Source organism: Carcharhinus amblyrhynchos, chromosome 6 (assembly GCF_965287045.1).
Source record: "Carcharhinus amblyrhynchos chromosome 6, sCarAmb.v2.hapA, whole genome shotgun sequence".
In the NCBI taxonomy this organism is placed as follows: Eukaryota; Metazoa; Chordata; class Chondrichthyes; order Carcharhiniformes; family Carcharhinidae; genus Carcharhinus; species Carcharhinus amblyrhynchos.
Genome location: NC_137329.1, coordinates 86,334,243 through 86,353,354, shown reverse-complemented (window position 1 = coordinate 86,353,354; position 19,112 = coordinate 86,334,243). Strand labels below are relative to the sequence as shown.

Genomic DNA, 19,112 nt, shown 5'->3' with positions numbered 1-19,112 from the left:
TGGTGGTTTTACCAAGGACAAACTTTTAGGGTCAGAGCCAAGTTGGTCAGTCACTTCAGTTTAGACGCGCTGTTTAGTGCCTCCAATGAAATGTCATTACGTATCATCGATTAAGGTTAGAAAATGATACAAAGACAGCTTCAGTAGGAAGATGGAAAGGAAAACAAAATAAAACACAATATTACTATGGATAGGAAAATCTACCAATATTTGAGTTCCCTCATGGAAAAACCTGCAAGTTTCATTAGGTCCCTCTTTTGCTCTCTGATGGAATTATATCTCATCCACATAGAAGCAAGGCATTCACATAGCCCCTCCCAGAGCAAGGAAGAAATATTGCTTGCTGGCTGACAATATTCCTTTTCCAGTTTCATGTCGCAAAATTAACATGATTGCATTGTGAATTCTTCAGGCAAATTATGGTCTCAGCCATTAAAATCATTGCTGGTGTAAAAACTCAACCCCTGCATACGGTGCTTTTTGTGTTGCTTTTCGAGAGAAAATATCCACATGAATAATTAATTTTATTCCTTCCCTTTGAGTCCTTGCCTCATTTCTAATGAGACAGGACAAGCTGGTGTTGTGCAGTGAAGTATCTATCATTAGCCTTACCCAAACTAGAGGTCAGGAAATGATACTATCACGTTTGAAATGCTGCTGAGATTTTGGTTTCTTGTTGCTGGAATCATTGTTTTGTTAAGTGTGAGGCAATTTTACACAGAGAAAATAAAACATGGCTAGCAGTTAGTGACTGTAAAGGATACAAATGCTTTTCAGAACTAAAAATGCTCCTATTCAACATGTATAAAATTCATAAATTTGGTTTTGTTGTCCACAATTAATAATTTCATCATATAAAAATTATGATGCACAATGGTAAATTATATTACCATGACAGCAACATTTCTTCTGTGCGTCAATTGGCTTCAAATCAAACCTGTTTATAAAGAACGTAATTATGTTTTAGTCACATGTTGCAGATTTTAACTCTGCATGTTGTATAACGATATTACAACACCTATAACAGGGGGCCAGGATAACACTAGTTTTTATTGCTAAGTTTTGGGACCAAAGTGAATTACTGCTAATTAGCTTTTTGAGAGACTTCAGGGAAAAGCATGCATGAAGGCTACAGATCGCACGTGGGTGAAACATGCGTGAGGGGCTAAATAGCCGACGCCTATGCCTATACCCGAGGAACTTCTTCAGCAATGTTCTTGGGCTGAGATAATTGGTCTCCAATAGCCATAATAATTTCTCTTTGTGCTAGGTATGACTTCAGCCTGTGGACTGTTTTATCCCTGCTTCCCATTCACTTCAATTTTACCAGTGTTCCTTGATGGCAGAATTGGTTATTTACTGACAGCTATTCTCACCTCTCCTCTATTCAACTTTTTGTCCATGTTTGGACCAAGGCTGAAACGATGTTAGGAACCAAGTAGTCTTGACAAAACTCAAATTGAGCAGCCATAAGTCAGTCATTGGCTAGTACGTGCTGCTTTATAACATTGTCAATAATACCTTCCATCACTTTGCTGATGATTGAGATTGATTGATAATGTAGCTAGATCAAGTTTGATCTGCATGTTATGGACCAGATATATCTTGGCAATTTTCCACTTTATCAGATAAATGCAAATGCTCTTGCTGTATTGGAACAGCTTGGTTGGATGCACAATTAATTCTGGAGCATTAATTTCTCCATGAACTGTCCGGGTTGTAACAGTGCTGAACAATGCACAATCGTCTGCAAACCATCCACAAACATCGCCACTTCTGATCATATGATGGAGGGATGACCATGTTGAAACAGCTGAAAACGGGTGGGCCTAGGACACCATCCTGATAAACGCCTGCAGCAATGTCCCAGGGTTGAGGTGATTGACCTCCAACATCTTGAGCAGAATTGTTTGATAGAGCAGACGCAGCACAGTTTCGTTAAGGGGAAGTCGTGTCTGACGAATTTATTGGAGTTCTATGAGGATGTGTCTAGGAGAACCGGTAGATGTGGTGTTTCTTGATTTTCAGAAGGCATTTGATAAGGTGCCGCACAAGAGGTTGTTACAGAAGGTTAGGGGGCATGGAGTTGGGGGTAGGGTGTTAGCGTGGATAGGGGATTGGCTGTCAAATAGGAGGCAGAGAGTGGGGGTCAATGGGTGCTATTCGGATTGGCGGTTGGTGACTAGTGGAGTGCCCCAGGGGTCGGCGCTGGGGCCTCAGCTATTTACCATTTATATAGATGATCTGGAGGAGGGAACCGAGTGTATGGTATCGAAATTTGCTGATGACACCAAGATTGGTGGAACGGCAAATTGTGCGGAGGGTGTGGAAAGTCTGCAGAGGGATCTAGATAGGCTGGGCGAATGGGCCAGGAACTGGCAAATGGAATTTAATGTTGGCAAGTGTGAAGTTGTCCACTTTGGTAGGAATAATGGTAGGAAGGACTACTGCTTACATGGCGAAAAACTGCAGCAGGCGACGGTGCAGAGGGACCTTGGGGTCCTTGTGCATGAGTCGCAAAAACCCAGCCTACAGGTGCGGCAGGTAGTCAGGAAGGCAAATGGGATGCTGGCCTTCATAGCGAGGGGGATTGAATATAAAAGTAGGGAGGTCTTGCTGCAACTGTACAGGGCACTGGTGAGGCCGCAGCTGGAGTACTGTGTGCAGTTTTGGTCGCCGCACTTAGGCAAGGACATTTTGGCCTTGGAGGGAGTGCAGAGGAGGTTCACTAGGCTGATACCAGAGTTGAAGGGGTTGAGCTATGAGGAGAGGCTGAATAGATTGGGCGTGTACTCGTTAGAGTTTAGAAGAATGAGGGGAGATCTCATTGAGACGTATAAGATGATGAATGGGATAGATAGGATAGAGGTGGAGAGGCTCTTCCTGCTCAGAAAGGACAGTAGGACTAGAGGGCACAGCCTTAAGATAAGGGGGGGGGGCAGTTTAGAACGGAGCTGAGGAGGAACTTCTTCACTCAAAGGGTGGTGAATCTCTGGAATTCTCTGCCTGTTCAAGTGGTGGAGGCTGCCTCGCTAAATATATTTAAGACGCGGATAGATAGATTTTTGATAGGCAAGGGGATTAAGGGTTATGGGGAGAGGGCGGGAATGTGGAACTGAGCCACGTCAGATCAGCCATGATCTTATTGAATGGCGGGGCAGGCTTGAAGGGCTAGATGGCCTACTCCTGCTCCTATTTCTTATGTTCTTATGTTCTTATCCACATCCATTCTTCCTTTGCGCTAGGAATGACTCCAGTCAGTGGAGAGTTCCCCCCCCCGCACAATTCCCATTGACTCCAGTTTTGTTAGAGCTCCTTGACACTGCACTTGGTCAAATGCTACCTTTGCCAAATGCCTGTCCACTGTTACCCATTATGTTGATTGTAAACTATAATCATCTTTTTTCCTCAAAGGGTCTGACAGCAACTCAGGTCTTCATGAAGAGTAAAAGCTTTAACATCAATGCTTCCTGGGATTCCACATGTAACCAGTCTACAAATGGACTGGTGACCATTAATCACAATCCTCTATCTAAAAGAATGCAAAGATTTCCCGATCCATCCCAGACTCTGCCTTTCAATCTCACAGGATCGTACCTTACAAAGCAACCTACATGATCCTCTTTTCCAGAAGCCATATTATGAGTCTTTAATAATCCCTTCCCAAGGGATCATATAGCGATCATACAGTGTATCCCAAATGACACCTTCTAGCAACTTTCCCACAATTGCTTTCAAGCTAACGGGCCTATAATTACCCACTTGAATACTGGTATTTAATCTTAATTGGCAATCCGTTGTGTCGAGGATGATTCATCCTTATAAGTGACTGGGTGGAAATGAGTTTTGTTACTATACTAGCTTACTTACTGAATGGGTGGCATGGTGGCACAGTGGTTAACACTGCTGTCTCACAGCGCCAGGGCTCCAGGTTCAATTCCTGGCTCGGGTCACTATCTGTGTGGAGTTTGCACGTTCTCCCCACGTCCGCATGGGTCCTCTGGGTACACCTTCTGGGTGCTCCAGTTTCCTCCCACAGTCTGAAAGACGTGCCGGTTAGGTGCATTGACCCAAACAGATGCTGGAGTGTGGTAACTAGGGGATTTTCACAGTAGCTTAATTGCAAAAGCCTACTTGTGGCTAATAAATAAGCTTTAACTTTACCGGTTTGCCTAATTAATCTAATTTTTGAAGATTTCACCCCCTTAAAATCCAGTCCTAGCATTCAGTTTTTTGTACCTTTTATTCAACTTTTTATTTATTATTTCATGGAATGTGGGCATTACTGTCTGGACCAGCATTTATTGCCCATCCCTAATTAGTCTTGAGAAGGTGGTGATGATCTACCTTCTTGAACTATCGCAGTCTATGCGGTATAAAAAACCCCAGAGTACTGCTGGAAGGCAGGACCAAGATTTTGACCCAGTGACAGTAAAAGGATGGTGATATAATGGGCAGCATGATGGCACAGTGGTTAGCACTGCTGTCTTATAGCTCCGGGGGCCTGCTTCAATTCCAGCCTCGGGGGGGGGGGGGGGGGGGGGGGGGGGGGGGGGGGGCTATGTGTGGAGTTTGCATGTTCTCCCCGTGTCTGCATGGGTTTCCTCCAGGTGCTCCAGTTTCCTCCCACACTCCAAAGATGTACAGATTAGATGCCTTGGCCATGCTAAATTGCCCCTTAGTGTCAGGGGAATTAGCGGGATAAACACAAGGGTTTATAGGGATAGGGCCTGGATGGGATTGTTGTTGGTGTGTGCTCAATGGACCAAATGGCCTCCTTCTGCACTGTAGCGATTCTGTGATAACTCAGGATGGTGTGGTTTGGAGGGGAACTTTGATGTGCTGGTGTTCCCACTCATCTATTGCCCATGTCCTTTGTTATGCATTTGGAAGGAGCTGTCGAAGAAACATTAGTGAGTTCCTGCAGTGCATCTTAGAGATGGTACACACTGCTGTCACAGTGCAACAGTGGTGGAGGCACTCAATGTTTAAAATGCTAAATGGGTTACCAATAAGTTTTATATGGCTGCTTCAATTCAGTTTCTGGTGAATGGTAACCCCAGGATGTTGACAGTGGGTAATTAGTGATGGTAATGCCATTGAATATCAACTAACAAAGTCTTATCTAATAATGATAGTGATCCCCATGGAAGTCTGGTTGATATCAGAGTAACCACTTGTCTCCACATTAACAGGCTTTTATAGGTATGCATTGTTTTAATTTATTGGGTCTAAAACAGATTCAGGACATACCACCTTCTTCAAGGATCTTAGGCAAACACAGGTGAGGGGCAACCATCCAAAGTTTTTTTTAAAAAAATGGGTACAGGAGCATCATTTCTTCTTCAACTGGTTCCATTAAAAAAGTATGAAAAAAGTTTGTGGTGTATACACTCCAATAGTTCCCCTAAGAATTGCTGTTAGGTCACTACCATGTCCACCTGACATATATGGGCAGAGGATATTGAAGTATGTTTCAAAATTGCAATCCAGGTTATATACATATTATAGCAATCTCTCATCCGAAAAAGCCAGGTGCTTCATCCATCCATTTAAGCATCCTACTTAACATACCAGCGGCTGCATATCAATATAAACCAGCAAACATACAGACAGTCTTCGCAATGCCTTCGATCCTGATCATTATTATATAAAAGAGTAAGGTAAGCATTATTCCTAAAGAATTCCATCAGTAATAAGTCTCCCCACCGAATCCCTACCATTAATAGCTACTCTCTGCCTGTGAGAATGCAACCAATTCTGGCATCTGCTTTCCTATTTGATGTTACACCTTGTGAAAAGCTTACTGAAAATCCAAATACACTGCACTGATCTTTATCTACAGACCTAGTCTCCAAAATTCAACCATGTTGGTGAGATACAATGGGCATGATTTTCCTGGGGAAAAAAAAACTAGGTGCCCAATGGGTGCAAAAATGTGAGTTTTTCCTGCCTTTTTTTGGGCGAGTTTAGTTTAGTGAATTTCTGCACTTTGTGTATCATAGAGGCCATCAGGGGATTTATGTCGGTAAGTATGGGAGGACCGAGCCTAATCCCACCTGAGAAGCTGGCATCAGACTGCTGAGGGGGCCACAGCGCATGTGCCAATTTCCCATATACTGGGAGATCGACTGACACGCTTCTCCCCCAATCACCATGCCAGACACCCCTCCCAATATCACCGGCCACAATACCGCCTTCCCTCCCGATGAGTAGCCCTGACCACCTCCCCCACAACCCCAATAGCCAGCCTCCTGATCGCTGGACCTGACCTCTGATCATTGGCCCCACATCAGCTCCACCCTGCCTCCCCCCATGCAGACCTCTTCCAGTCCCTACTGCCCTCTCCCATCCCTCTGGTCTTGTGTCAGCCCATTTGGACACATTCTGCTGGGTACTGCCAGTATGCCAGTTTGGTTCTGCCAGGCTGGCACTGCCCAAGAGCCACTACCCCTGCCCTCAACCTCCTGGGGGGGAGGGGCCTCAATGGCCTCTGGTCCCACCATTGAGACTATCATGCCTGGTATCCGTTACCAGGAACCATATGCGATTCCCGCTGGCATGGACTTCCACCTGCTGGGTCAGAAACTTTAGTGAGTCTGGACAATACCATCCCAGGGTCGCTAAGTAGATGGAAATGTTGATGTCCATATCGCATTCAGCCTCACGCTGCTCTCTGGTGCAAGGCTGATTAGATCCAAAACAAACTGGACCAGGAAGATTGTGACTGGCGGGACACTGATCACAGTTCCCGTTTTTGGCTTCCCACTGACATTTCCCAGCCCGCTGTGCTACTCGGGCAGTGCAGCGAGCCTGGAAAGTCATGTCCAATTTTCTTTTCAGGAATGATTTTGGATGTCTGTCATACCCTCTTTTCTATTGCATCACTTTAATAATCCCTTCTAGGAACTTGTCTATATTTAAAGACAAGCTAGTGCATCTATCATAGCTCAGTGTGATATGGCTGCATTGGACATGCTTGATTGGCAAGCTGTCCTTTTCACAGTTGTAACTCAAATTGTAGGCTTTTCAGAGAAGCATTAAAATCTATTAAAGACACATATTAGACATGGGAAATACTCTTGTTCAGGTAGATGTAATGTTCCATTTATAAGTTTATTTTTGCTAGCTTTAATACGTTCCAAACCTTATTTCTGTTCTTAAGATTTCAGTTTATTGCAAATCAAAGAATTTTCAAAATGCACCTGATGCAATTTCACTGGTAGTAACTTGGGCCAACGGCTTCATTATTGTTTCATTGGAAGCCTTATTTGTCTGTTTTTATTGGTAAATGTTTTATCTATTCAGTCGCAGTTTGCTGAGTTCTATGAATACGAAAACTTGTGAGACTTCTTACTTAGAAAAATAAAATCACAAAATCAAGTTAAAATCTAACAGGTTTATTTGGAATCATGAGCTTTCAGAGCACTGCTCCTTCACTCACCTGATGATTCCAAACAAACCTATTAGACTTTAACCTGGTGTTGTGAGACTTCTTACTGTGCCCATCCCAGTCCAACACTGGCATCTCCACGTTATTTTTTTAAAAAATGAAATGTAAAAGGCAAAATCATTTTTTAAAATATAGCAGCAAGTACTATCTGCCTGACTCTCGTTGGCGTTAGGCAATACCTGTGAGACAGAGATTGATATAATTTTTTCCTGGTTGTCAGCGAAACAAATGAATTAGTTTCTTCAAAAATTGTCAACATTTACATGGAGCCCATTTCTCTGGCCTCCCTTGCCTTCTCTCTCTTCTTTGAGTTGAATGCATATTCAGAAGTTTGTAGAAGACAGATTTCCTGATAATGTAAGTACACTGTAAATGCTGACAGTCTAAATTCAAATCACATCTGGAATCAAGCAAGTTGTGCACTTCCTGCACCTATTTCAAAATATGTGTGCTATCTGAATGTATCATCACGCTGGTATGTGGGATGCACTGGTGACACCATTTAAAGGCAGCCAGCAATTTTAAAGAGTAGATTCATGCTGGCTGCAGACACCAGGTCAAAAGGTTCTGAACAAGGATATTACTGAAATGCCCATTAGAGGGCAGCAGAGTTTACTGATGCTGCCTTGGACACGGCAAATAGGAGAAAGGGTGTTCTCTTTCTCCAATGGGGTGGTACGATGGCACAGTAGTTAGCACTGCTGCCTCAGAATTGAACCCAGAGACTTGGGTTCAATTCCTGGCTCAGGTCCGTGTGGAGTTTGCACATTCTCTCCGCATCCGCATGGGTTTCCTCTGGGCGGTCCGGTTTCATCCCACAGTCCAAAGATGTAAAGGTTAGGTGGATTGGCCATGCTAAATTGCTCCTTAGTGTCAGGGGGACTAGCTAAAGTAAATATATGGGGTCATGGGGTTAGGGCCTGGGTAGGATTGTGTTCAGTGCAGACTCAATGGACTGAATGGCCTCCTTCTGCACTGTAGGGATTCTATGAATGTGCAAGAGATATTCCAGGCATCTACTATGCTATCAGTGGAAGGAAATTATGAGAAGCCCTGAACCCACATTCAAAGAGCTAACTAGAGTATTTAAGACAAGAATACATCCGCTATCCTCTGCTCATGCCTTCATCACTTGCAGGCTTATTTTTTTGAAATTCATACATGGAATGTGGGCATCACTAGCTGGGGCAACATTTATTTCCCATCCCTAATTGCCCTCGAGGAGGCAATGGTGAGCTGACTTCTTGAACTACTGCAGTACCACCCAAAGCACCCTACTCCACAAACATACAATACCTCCACCATCGCTGAATAGTGGCACTCATGTGTACCATGATTTACTGCAGGAAAGCAAGGTTCCTAAGGCAGTATCTTCCAAATCCATGACCACTACCATCTAGAAGAACAAGGGCGGCAGATCAGGGAATGCCATCACCTGGAGGTCCCCACAAGTCACTCACCATCAGACTTGGAAATATATCACCATTCCTTCACTGGAATCCTGGATGTCCCTCCCTAACAGGTGTACCTACACCTCAGGGACTGCAGTGGTTCAAAAAGGCAGCTCATCGCCACCTTCTCAGGGATAACTAGGGATGGGAAATAAATGATGGTCTAGCCAGTGACACCCACATCCCATAAAATGATTTTTTAAGAAGGTGTGGGTACATCCGTAGTGCAGTTAGGGAAGTAGTTCCAAGATTTTGATCCAATTAGCAACAATACTTAAGGCTTCCCTCTCCTGCTTATCCCACTATTATTGCTCCAAACTTCCTTCTCCTCATAATCAAGCATTAACCCCATGGACAACTCTGACTGATGTGCAACTCACATCCCATAAACTGACTGTCAGCTATTCCACCATTCCAAAGGGTCGTAGAAGGAATAGGGCTAATTAGGGATCAAAAAGGGGAAGTAGAGGGCAGAGCTGAATTAAGTAAACATTTTGCACCTGTCTTTACCAAGGAAGGTGCTCCTGCCCAGGTATGGTGAAAGAGAAGGTAATTCAGACACGAAAATGGAGGCAGATGAGTACAATGCAAAACTGCTGAAGGTGAAAAAGGAGAATCAGTTATTGGTCAGCGATGTGGATAAGGAAATTGAACAGCTGCAGGGACAGATGCAAGGACAGTTGAGTGATTTGAAACCTGTTTCTGTGTTGTTGAAATTATCTGAGCATGAACTACAGGACTGTCAACAACAGCTCACCATCTATGAGAATAAAAATGTAGGTCAGTAATATGGTCCTCAATCTCCACCATGAGATCACATAAGTATTTTACTACTGCAGACAAAAGTAAACGATGTGAAGTAAGACTGTTTGATGAAACTGTGCTGCCACTCCTAATGAACTGCTGGAATAATAAATCTATACAGCTTGCATAGACAGGGGTTACAATAGCTCCCCACTTGCAGGGTGCTGGCAGCCCAACCCTGCTAGAGTGAAGGAGGGGGGGGCCCATTGAGACCCTCCAGAAGGTCAGGGGTAAGGGGGTCACCCCCTGGACATTGCCACCTTGGCAGAGCCAGCCTGGCTTCCTGGCACTGCCCAAAGGACAAAGTGGCAATGCCCAAGGGGGCATTATGGCACTGCCCACCCAGGCATCAGGCAGTGCCAAGGGGATGGACGTAATGGGGGCAGGGGGTTCTGCTGCCACTCTGCAGAGGGACAGTGACAGTGGGAGGGATGCGAGTGAGCTGGCTGGCCATCGGGGAAGGATTGGGAGATCGGGAGATCAGGGCTTGTGGGGGGAGATCGAGGTGGGCCAAGCAGAGTGGTATCATCTGTGGCAGCCTGGAGACATCTGGGGATCCAGCAATCGAGCTGGTCAGCAATCGGGAGGCCGGCAGTACGGGGCTATTTCGCATGCACCGATCACAATACTGATAGTTTGGTGCATGCACAGTGGCCCGCTCAGCACTATGCTGCCAGCTTCTCCATCAGGAATAGACCCTGTTCCCTGCTTTTTCGTGAGATGCAAATAAGATCAAGCCTTGGAGGAGGAGCTACACCTTCTCCAATCAGCTTGGATCATGTAGATCAAGCCCAAGACAGGAGGTGACAGCCCTGTCTTGTCAGCTTGGATTGGGAATGTCCCAACTTGTTGGGACTCTGAATTGGCTTTAATTTGATTTGATTGGATTGGAATAAAGTAAACAAAAAAAAAATCATGCTAGTGCACTCTGCAGTGCACAGAGTGTGGGAGATTCATTCTGAAATTCTCACTGAAAAAAAAATCAATGGGATTTACTCCAGTTTTTACACAAATTCAACAGTTAGGATTCTTTTGGGAGAATCACCCCCATGGTCTTTGCAACGGCATTACTGTCACAATGATCACTAAAACCATCATACAAAAAGTCCTGTTACCAAATACGTCAATCTGCTATAAACCTTTGTCAAAGAATATGCAGAAAATGATGATGCAGATCCAGACCAAAAGATAGAGTTGATAAACTAGCTTGGAACAGAAAGATATACAATTGGAGACTCTGGAAAGCATTTTGAGCATACCATTTCACAACTGAAGTGAAAACAGACTAGCAGAGAAAGGGCAAAGTAATAAAGTGACCCTTCTGGATGGTCTTGACCACACACGTGAAGCTGAGACAGTGTGCAAAGGGATGGGCTCTCTTTGACAAATTCCATGAGCTGCTCAACCTTCTGCAAAAGATTGTTTTGGTTTGTCATTTCGGGGCTCTGAAAACCTAAAAGAACAGATTAGACTCAGCAAAGAAACTTGAAGAGCAAATCCAAAGTAGTTTGTGCCAGTTTGCATTTAATGTAAAGCTTTACCCTCCGAATCCTGCTTAGCTCTCCAAGGCCATTACCAGGACTAATTTATAACCATGAAATTGAGTTTGAATGTGGAATTAAAGTAGTATCAAAAACGGAAGATCTCTGAAATGAAAGAAGAAGCAGCTCAACAATTGCGTGCCTAGAAAAGCAGAAAGAGAGAACGTGATTGCAGATGCTTTATCATGACTTTGATGAAAGAAAGAGGAATTCAGTGTTAGAAGAGAAGGACTGAAATGGAATACTACCATCATGTTTGCATGCTTAGATGTAATAATGTATGGTTTTGAAAAATTAAGCCAAATATTTTTATCGTTGGTCCATTGTTTAAGGGGGAGGTGCAATGACACTGCCCCTTCATGAAATATATTTTTATCGCATTTCTTCTATGGAGTGTGCTTAAAATTTACACATTGCCAATTTGACTGGCCAACAGGCAGCTCAAATGTTGAGGATGCAGGGTAATGATTGATTTTAGCTAATAGCGTGTTATCTGAACAGAGTTATTGCATTTGTGTTTACTTAGGTTTCCCTCGGGGTTCCAGAGTTGGATTTTGATTAAGTCGATTGAAAGAGACAGTCTTGTGTTAATGGACAGATCTAAGCTTGCAGGAGAGAGTGTTTTAAAAGTCAGTTACTGCCTGGTTCTGAAAGAAGCAAGAGGTGCCTTTCTTTTCTTTCTCTGAAGATTGCTGCCTGGGGCTGTCAGAAGACAGGTGTCTCTCTCTCTCTCTTTTTCCAAAGGTGCTCAAAAGTCTTTAGGACTGTTAACCATTACATAAACCCTGTTCGAGATCAGTTGGCAAAAACCCAGGTTTAAGTCTAGAAGAGGAATATTGCTTGAATTGGAACTCATGGGGATAGATTAGCAGTTAAGAACTGCATCTTGTCATGTTTAGATATTGGTCACTTGATAAATATTAAGCTAATTAATTTGTTATGGTTAAACTGTGTTGTTAAATAAAGTTTGTTTTGATAAAAGCTTCTCAGTTTGTCAGTAGAATCATGCCCACACATTAATGTTAAAATAGAAAATATTTGGGGTCTTGTCTAACATCATCATATAGCTTGGGGTTTCTGATCTTGTACCCCAACACTGAGGCATGCACAGTTTTAATGTCTGTAAAGAAAAGATAGAGGGCTGCGCAGTCAAAAGCTAATGGAAAGACTCCCAGATTATCCTACCTTGGAGGATAGTTGGCATACTGAGAAAAAAAAAGTGCGACTCCCAGAGGGCTGTGGCATACTTTTCCTTTGTTCCTAAAGAAGTCAATAAATCTTCAAGATTTTGTCAGATAAAGGAGGTAATTTACCATTTTTTTGTCTTTTGGACGTGTTTTTAGGCCCGCCCCTCCCCATACACACTTCCCCTGCAAAATTAAGTGAGCCTGTTTCTCACTGCAGAAGCTTGTGGGTGGAGTCTAGTGCACCCGAAAGCCTGCAGGGGGATGTAGCGTGCATGTACAGGCCTGTGATGCTGCACATGTGCATTAGCAGTAGCAGGGGTTTGACAGATAAAGAGAGAGCTGTCAGGCCCCAGCTAGTGCGGGTAGCCTGAAGCAACCCCTGCCCCTGCAATTGCAGGGGCCTGTGGCCCGAGATACTGCCCCCGCCAATGCCCCCAGCCTCCCAGACCGATTGCGGACCCCCACCCTTCCCCACAGATCATTGCAGAGTGGCAGTAGACCCCCTCGTCCCATTAGCCCCACCCCCATTGGCCCTCTCCAGGCACTGTCCAGTGGGCATTGCCCAGGTGCCAGAGTGGCACCGCTGGTCCATCCTGCCTAAGGGCACCCCTCTTGCCCTCAGTCTCCCTGGGGAGCCTCAAAGGCCTTCGGTTCCACTGGCGAGGCCAAGTCGACTGCTCCCCGTTCATGGGGAACATGTCTATTCCTCACCGGCAAGAACCTTTCCCACCGAGGTCATGAAGAGGGGTGGCCCGGACGGTTGAGTGCTGGGCTTGCTAAGCAGATATTAAACAGCATTTAAATAAATTTAAACACGTTAACCTGTCTCTTTCCCATTTCCTGTGAGAGGCTGACTGTGCCAGAAATCCAATGCTTGTAAAATGGCACTGGTTGTGACAACTGATGCCAATCGCGCTAATCGCTTTCTGCCCCACTTTGAGACTGTGTTGTGCCTGTATCGCCTTCATTGAACCTCTTGGTGGGGGAGGTAACAAGTAGATGAGTTTAAAACAAAAGTGTTTATAAATATTGGTATTAAGGTAGGCGTGCTAACTTTGTTTAATTTTGTCTTGTATACGATGAGTTTTTTTTAATGTGAAATCTTGTGGCGCAGTTTTGTGTGTTAATAACAAGATGTTTAAATTACTCTTTAAACGCTAATGATCGAACAGGATCACAACACTGTCCAAACACGTTCAGTTCAAGCGGTTTCTCTCAAATCACCTTTTAATCATCCTCTTAAAGGAAAACAGCTTCTTCAGCCTATCCGTACAACTGTAAATCGCATATCCCTGGAACCAGTTTACTAAATCTCTTCTGTACCCTTTCTAAAGTTTTCACATCCTTCATAATGTGTGTTGGTGGAATTGGATACAATACTCCATCTGGCTTTTCTACTCTATGGTATGTGAAAAGCACAGCACAAAAACAGTATGCTCTACAGATGATTTGAACATAGAACATAGAAAAACTACAGCACAAACAGGCCCTTCGGCCCACAAGTTGCGCTGATCATATCCCTACCTACTAGGCTTACGTATAACCCTCAATCCTATTAAATCCCATGTTCTCATTCAGAAGTCTCTTAAAAAGACCCTAACGAATTCACCTCCACCACCGACGGCAGCCAATTCCACTCACCCACCACCCTCAGTGAAAAACTTACCTCTGACATCTCCTCTGTACCTACTCCCCAGCACCTTAATCCTGTGTCCTTTCATAACGACCATTTCAGCCCTGGGAAATAGCTGCTGAGAATTCACACTAGTCACACTATTTTTTCTCAGTATGCCAACTATCCTCCAAGGTAGGATAATCTGGGGGTCTTTTTATCAGCTTTTGACTACACAACCCTCTTTCTTTTCTTTACAGACATTAAAACTGTGCATGCCTCAGTGTTAGGGTACAAGATTAGAAACCCCAAGCTATATTATGATGCTTACATTTTTCACACTATTACATTTTTATGTAAGTATACCACAAATTATCTAATTCTGATCAATTTTCTAATTACGTTTGGATACTTAACTGTACACTAAAACACAGTCTTATCACGTCTTATTGTGTGCAAAATTTCAATCCATAAGACTGTTGCAAAATCATATACCTGATCACACCGACATAACAACCATAAAAACCTGAACTAAAAAGTTTACTGAATTGTACTTTTGTGTATTAACAATACTTGCAGTGGGATAATGAAAGAGATCTTTACTACATTTCATGTTTTATCCAAATTGCACTGGTATATTTGCACATGCTTTGATGTATGATTAATTTTAAAACATTCAAATCGATTACTAACTCAACTTCTACCATAGCGTAGGCACTTGCAACATTTACCTACCAGTGAGAACTTGCGAATTTGAGACATTGAAATAAACGGTCCGATCCATTTTTCTGCTCTGAACCATTGACCAGTTTTTCAGAGAAGCAGCTTCAACAAGTTATACTTTTGGCAGCTCTTCTGAGCAGTTGCCCACATTTCCTGACAACATAACAATGAAATGGTCTAAAAATATTCAGAGGTGACATTTCATTTCCGTTTAGACTTCAATTACCACATCATACCCAACACTACTGGGAGGTCCCAGATGATCTCGAAAGACAGCTGTGACTTGAAAATACCAGTGCAGCAAAAGGGAGATACACATAGTACAACAATAAAGAAACCCTGCAGAACCTAGCGTAAGTACTTTTGTCCAAGTTTGAGATATGATTTGCCGTGGGACGCATTGAGGGAGGGTTTAAATTAGAGTGGCAGGGGGACGGGCATCTGAGCACAGAGAGATACAAGACAGAGAAGCAATGATAGAAACGAAAGAGAGAAAAGCAGCAGGAAAAAGTAGAAGGAAGAAGAAACAAAGGCCAGCAGCAAAAAGAGCCTTAGCACACACAAAGATGTCTAAAAATGATAAAAACCAAGTCTAAAACCACTGTTTCTGAATACATGAAGCATTTGCAATAAGGTAGGTGAATTAACAGCATAAATAGATATAACAGGTATGATGTGAGACTACAGAGATGAGTTTGCAGAGGAACCAGGCTATCCAAGGATTTTCTATATTTAGGAAGGACACACATTAAAGAAAAGGAGGTGAGGTGGTGTTGTAAGTTAACGATGAAGTATGTGCAGTAGTGAGAGAGGATATTGGTTGACAAAATCTAGGTGTAGAATCAGTCTGCGTGGAGCAAAGAAATAACATGATGCAGAAAACATTAGTGGAATTTGTCTACAGGTTGCCAAACAGTAGCGGTATGATGGGGGATGACATGAAACAGGAAATTAGAGATGCATGTAATAAGCATATAATAATCAGAGGTGACTTTGATCTACATATAGATTGGGCAAAGCAAATTTGGAATAATACTATGGTGGATCAATTCTTGCAGTGTGTATGCAATGTCTTTTCAGACCAGTAGTTGAGGATTCAACTATGGAACATGCTATCCTAGATTTGGTATTTTGCAATGAGAAGCGGTTAACTAATTGTCTTATTTTGCAGGGTCTTTCAGGCAACAGCAACAGTTGAATTCTTCATTAGGAGGGAAAGTGAAGTAATCCAATCTGAAACTAGGGTCCTAAATCTAAACATAGGAAACTACAAAGGAGGTATGAGTTGGCGAAGATGGATTGGGGACCTTCATTAAAAGGCATAACAATTGATAGGTACGGCAAACACGTAAGGAACAATATATGCAATGTAATAGTTATACACTCCTTTCTGGCTCAAAAACACCACAGGAAAAGTTTAATATGATTTGATTTAATTTAGTATTGTCACATGTATTGACATACAGTGGAAAGCATTGTTTCTTGTGAGCTATATGGTAAAGCATACCTTCATAGAGTACATAGGGGAGAAGGAAAGGAGAGGGTACAGAAAAGTTACTCAACTATGGCAAAAAATAAATTAGGGATAATAGTAAATCTAAAGAGAAGTCATATAAAGTTACTTGGAAAAGTAGCAAGCCTGAGGACTGGAAGCAGTTTAGAATTTAGCAAAGAAGGACCAAACGATAAATTAAGAGGGGAAAATATAGTATGAGAGTAAACTTACAAGGAGCATAAAAGTGAACTGTAAAAGCTTCTACATGTTTGTAAAAAGAAAAAGATTAGCAAAGACAAATGTAGGTCCTTTACAATCTAAAACAGAAGACTTTATAACAGAGAATAAGCAAATGGCAGAAAAAGTAAACAATTACTTTAGTTCTTGTCTTCATGAAAGACACAAATAACTCTCCAGAAATGCGGGGGAAACAAGGTCTAATGGGAAGGAAGAATTGAAGGAGATTAGTATAACTAAAACAAGTGCTGGAGAAATTAATGGGATTGAAAGCCAATAAAGCCTTAGGGTGTGATAGTCTACGTCCCAGAGTACTAAAGGAGGGGGCCAGGGATATTGTGGATGCATTGGTTGTCATCTTATGAAATTCTGTAAATCTGGAATAGTCCTGGCAAATTGGAAGGTAGAAGATGTAACCACACTGGTTAAAAATGAAGGAGGGCACAAACAGGAAATTACAGACCAGTTAGCCTTACATCACCAGCAAGGGGTGTGGAGGTTCAGGAAATGAGATCTCACTGGCAAGAATCTTATTTTTTATACTTGCAAGATTTTGAGCCCATGTTGCTGTTTGCAGTCAAGGCGAATTGGGTGCAAAATCACTCCCATTATATTTGTTCACCTCTTCCAAATCATTGATATATTTTGTGAATAGCTGGGACCCAAACATTGGTCCCTGTGGGACCCCACTGGTCATCGCCTACTAATCCAAAAGAGATCCATTTTCTTCCTGTTCTCCATTTCCATTCTGCTAACCAGTTGTCAATCCCTGCCAATATTTTATCCTTGACCCATTATGCTTTAGCTTCTTATGTGGGATTTTATCAGAAACCATCTGAAAATTAAAATACACCACATCCACTGTTTTTCCTTTATCTATTCTGTTAATTACATCCTCAAAAAACTCCAGTTGGTTTGTCAAACATGATTTTCCTTTCATAAACCAATGTTAACTTCGACTAATCCCTTTGAGATTTTCTTAATGTCCTTTTCTCGCATCCTTTAATAACATTTCTGAGGGTAATATTGTAATATGAACAGGGCCTAGTTTTAAGGCTGATAAAATTGGATATCCTAAATTAAAGAATTGGGCATATTAAAATCAAACACAGTCAAACCTCAGGCAGGCCAGTTGTACAATACGCAAACATGTCTGGGCCTGATTCATCAACCACCCATCAAAGGTCGCTGCATCCTAATGATACTTAGCAGGAGATCATTGCACCCCATTGAAATGCACCAGCTTATTGTTAGGAGCCCAGATCGAGGCAGACTTTCTGTCACCACGAGTTCCTGCAGTTGGCTTAATCTGATGACAGGTTACATGTAAGCAGCAGCATGGAGATGGACATCTGGGGGCTGACCTTGGTGTTCTGTCAGGCAGACATCAAGAAACCCACTGGGTATTGGAACCCCCTCCTGGGACCTCTTTGGCCGGAAGCCAGAGAAGTTTCTGGAAAGGCAAGCAGGCAGGGGATAAAGGGACACATTTTCAGACATCAGAAGCGAAGACTCGATGAAGGAGGCGACCCTTGACTATTTGGAAGACTGACCAGAGAAGGAAGGAAGGAAGAAGCCGCCATTGAGACTTACCTTCGTGACGACGGACCAGTGGGACTCAGAGAATCGAGCCTGCAGTTTTAACCAAACCATTTTTGTGGGTAGTATACTTGAATCTGGGGTATCCTTTTGTTTTATGTGGGTAATGTAAGGGTTAGTAGTGTTATTATTAATAAACTTGTTGAACCGTTACTTGTCTTTGTCCTTTGTCCATCTTGCAAATAAGGGCACCGGGGTAAAACACTGCAGTAAGCAAACTGGTCGAAAGTATCTGAGAATTAACAGGCACAACAATATATGGCAGGGATTGAGAACTGGTGAGGAAACTAGAAATGGAGAGCAGGAATAAATGGGTCATTTTTGGATTAGCAGGTAATGACCATTGGGGTCCTGCAGGGACCAATGTTTGGGTCCCAGCTATACACAAAATATATCAATGACTTTGAGGAGGGGAACAAATATAATGGGGGTGATTTTGCACCCACATTCGCCTTGACTGCAAATGGCAACATGAGCTCAAAATCTCACAACTATAAAGAACAAGATTCTTGCTGGTGAGTCCTCGTTTTCCAAATTTCCATGCCCCTTGCTGATGTTACTTCCTGTGTGGGAACCTTATTTCAATAAATTGTAATATATTTAAATATTATTAAATATGGTCCTCCCTCACTGAATATTCATACCTTACATGTTTACAACATGTATTTAAAAACATGAAGGAGTTGAGAGGAACCCTTTGAATGTGCAAAAATGCGTATTCTATGATTTGACAATCTTCCCATGCCCCTTTTATGAGAATTCTTGTGAATGCTTATATAAGAGGAACATGGAGCATTGTCAAATGGAAATCCACTTGATTCCAGTTTAATATCTATTATGAGTAATCAACTGTTAAAAAAGTTAAGACCTGATGATGGTTTTGTGCAATGGAGTTGGATTGCAACAAACCACAGCCCTCAGCAAAAAGCATAACTATTGCAATACAGCATGTGTTCATCACACACATTACGAACAAGAGAGTGTTATCCTTGAGCCTTGTTATCTGTACA

At 42.7% G+C, this 19,112-nt stretch overlaps 1 protein-coding gene across 3 annotated transcripts in view; it reads right to left on the bottom strand.

Moving 5' to 3' along the window:
• Positions 1-19,112, bottom strand: part of LOC145344070 (FYVE, RhoGEF and PH domain-containing protein 4-like) — a 252,417-nt gene that overhangs the window by 159,686 nt on the left and 73,619 nt on the right. Inside the window, exon 3 of one of the 3 annotated variants that reach the window (XM_080190865.1) lies at positions 14,784-14,924. The exons of the other annotated variants lie outside the window; for them this stretch is intronic. Within the exon in view, the coding sequence (XP_080046991.1) occupies positions 14,784-14,850 (67 nt within the window). The 5' untranslated portion in view covers positions 14,851-14,924. The remainder of the gene's footprint in view (positions 1-14,783; positions 14,925-19,112) is intronic. 3 annotated transcript variants of the gene reach the window in all.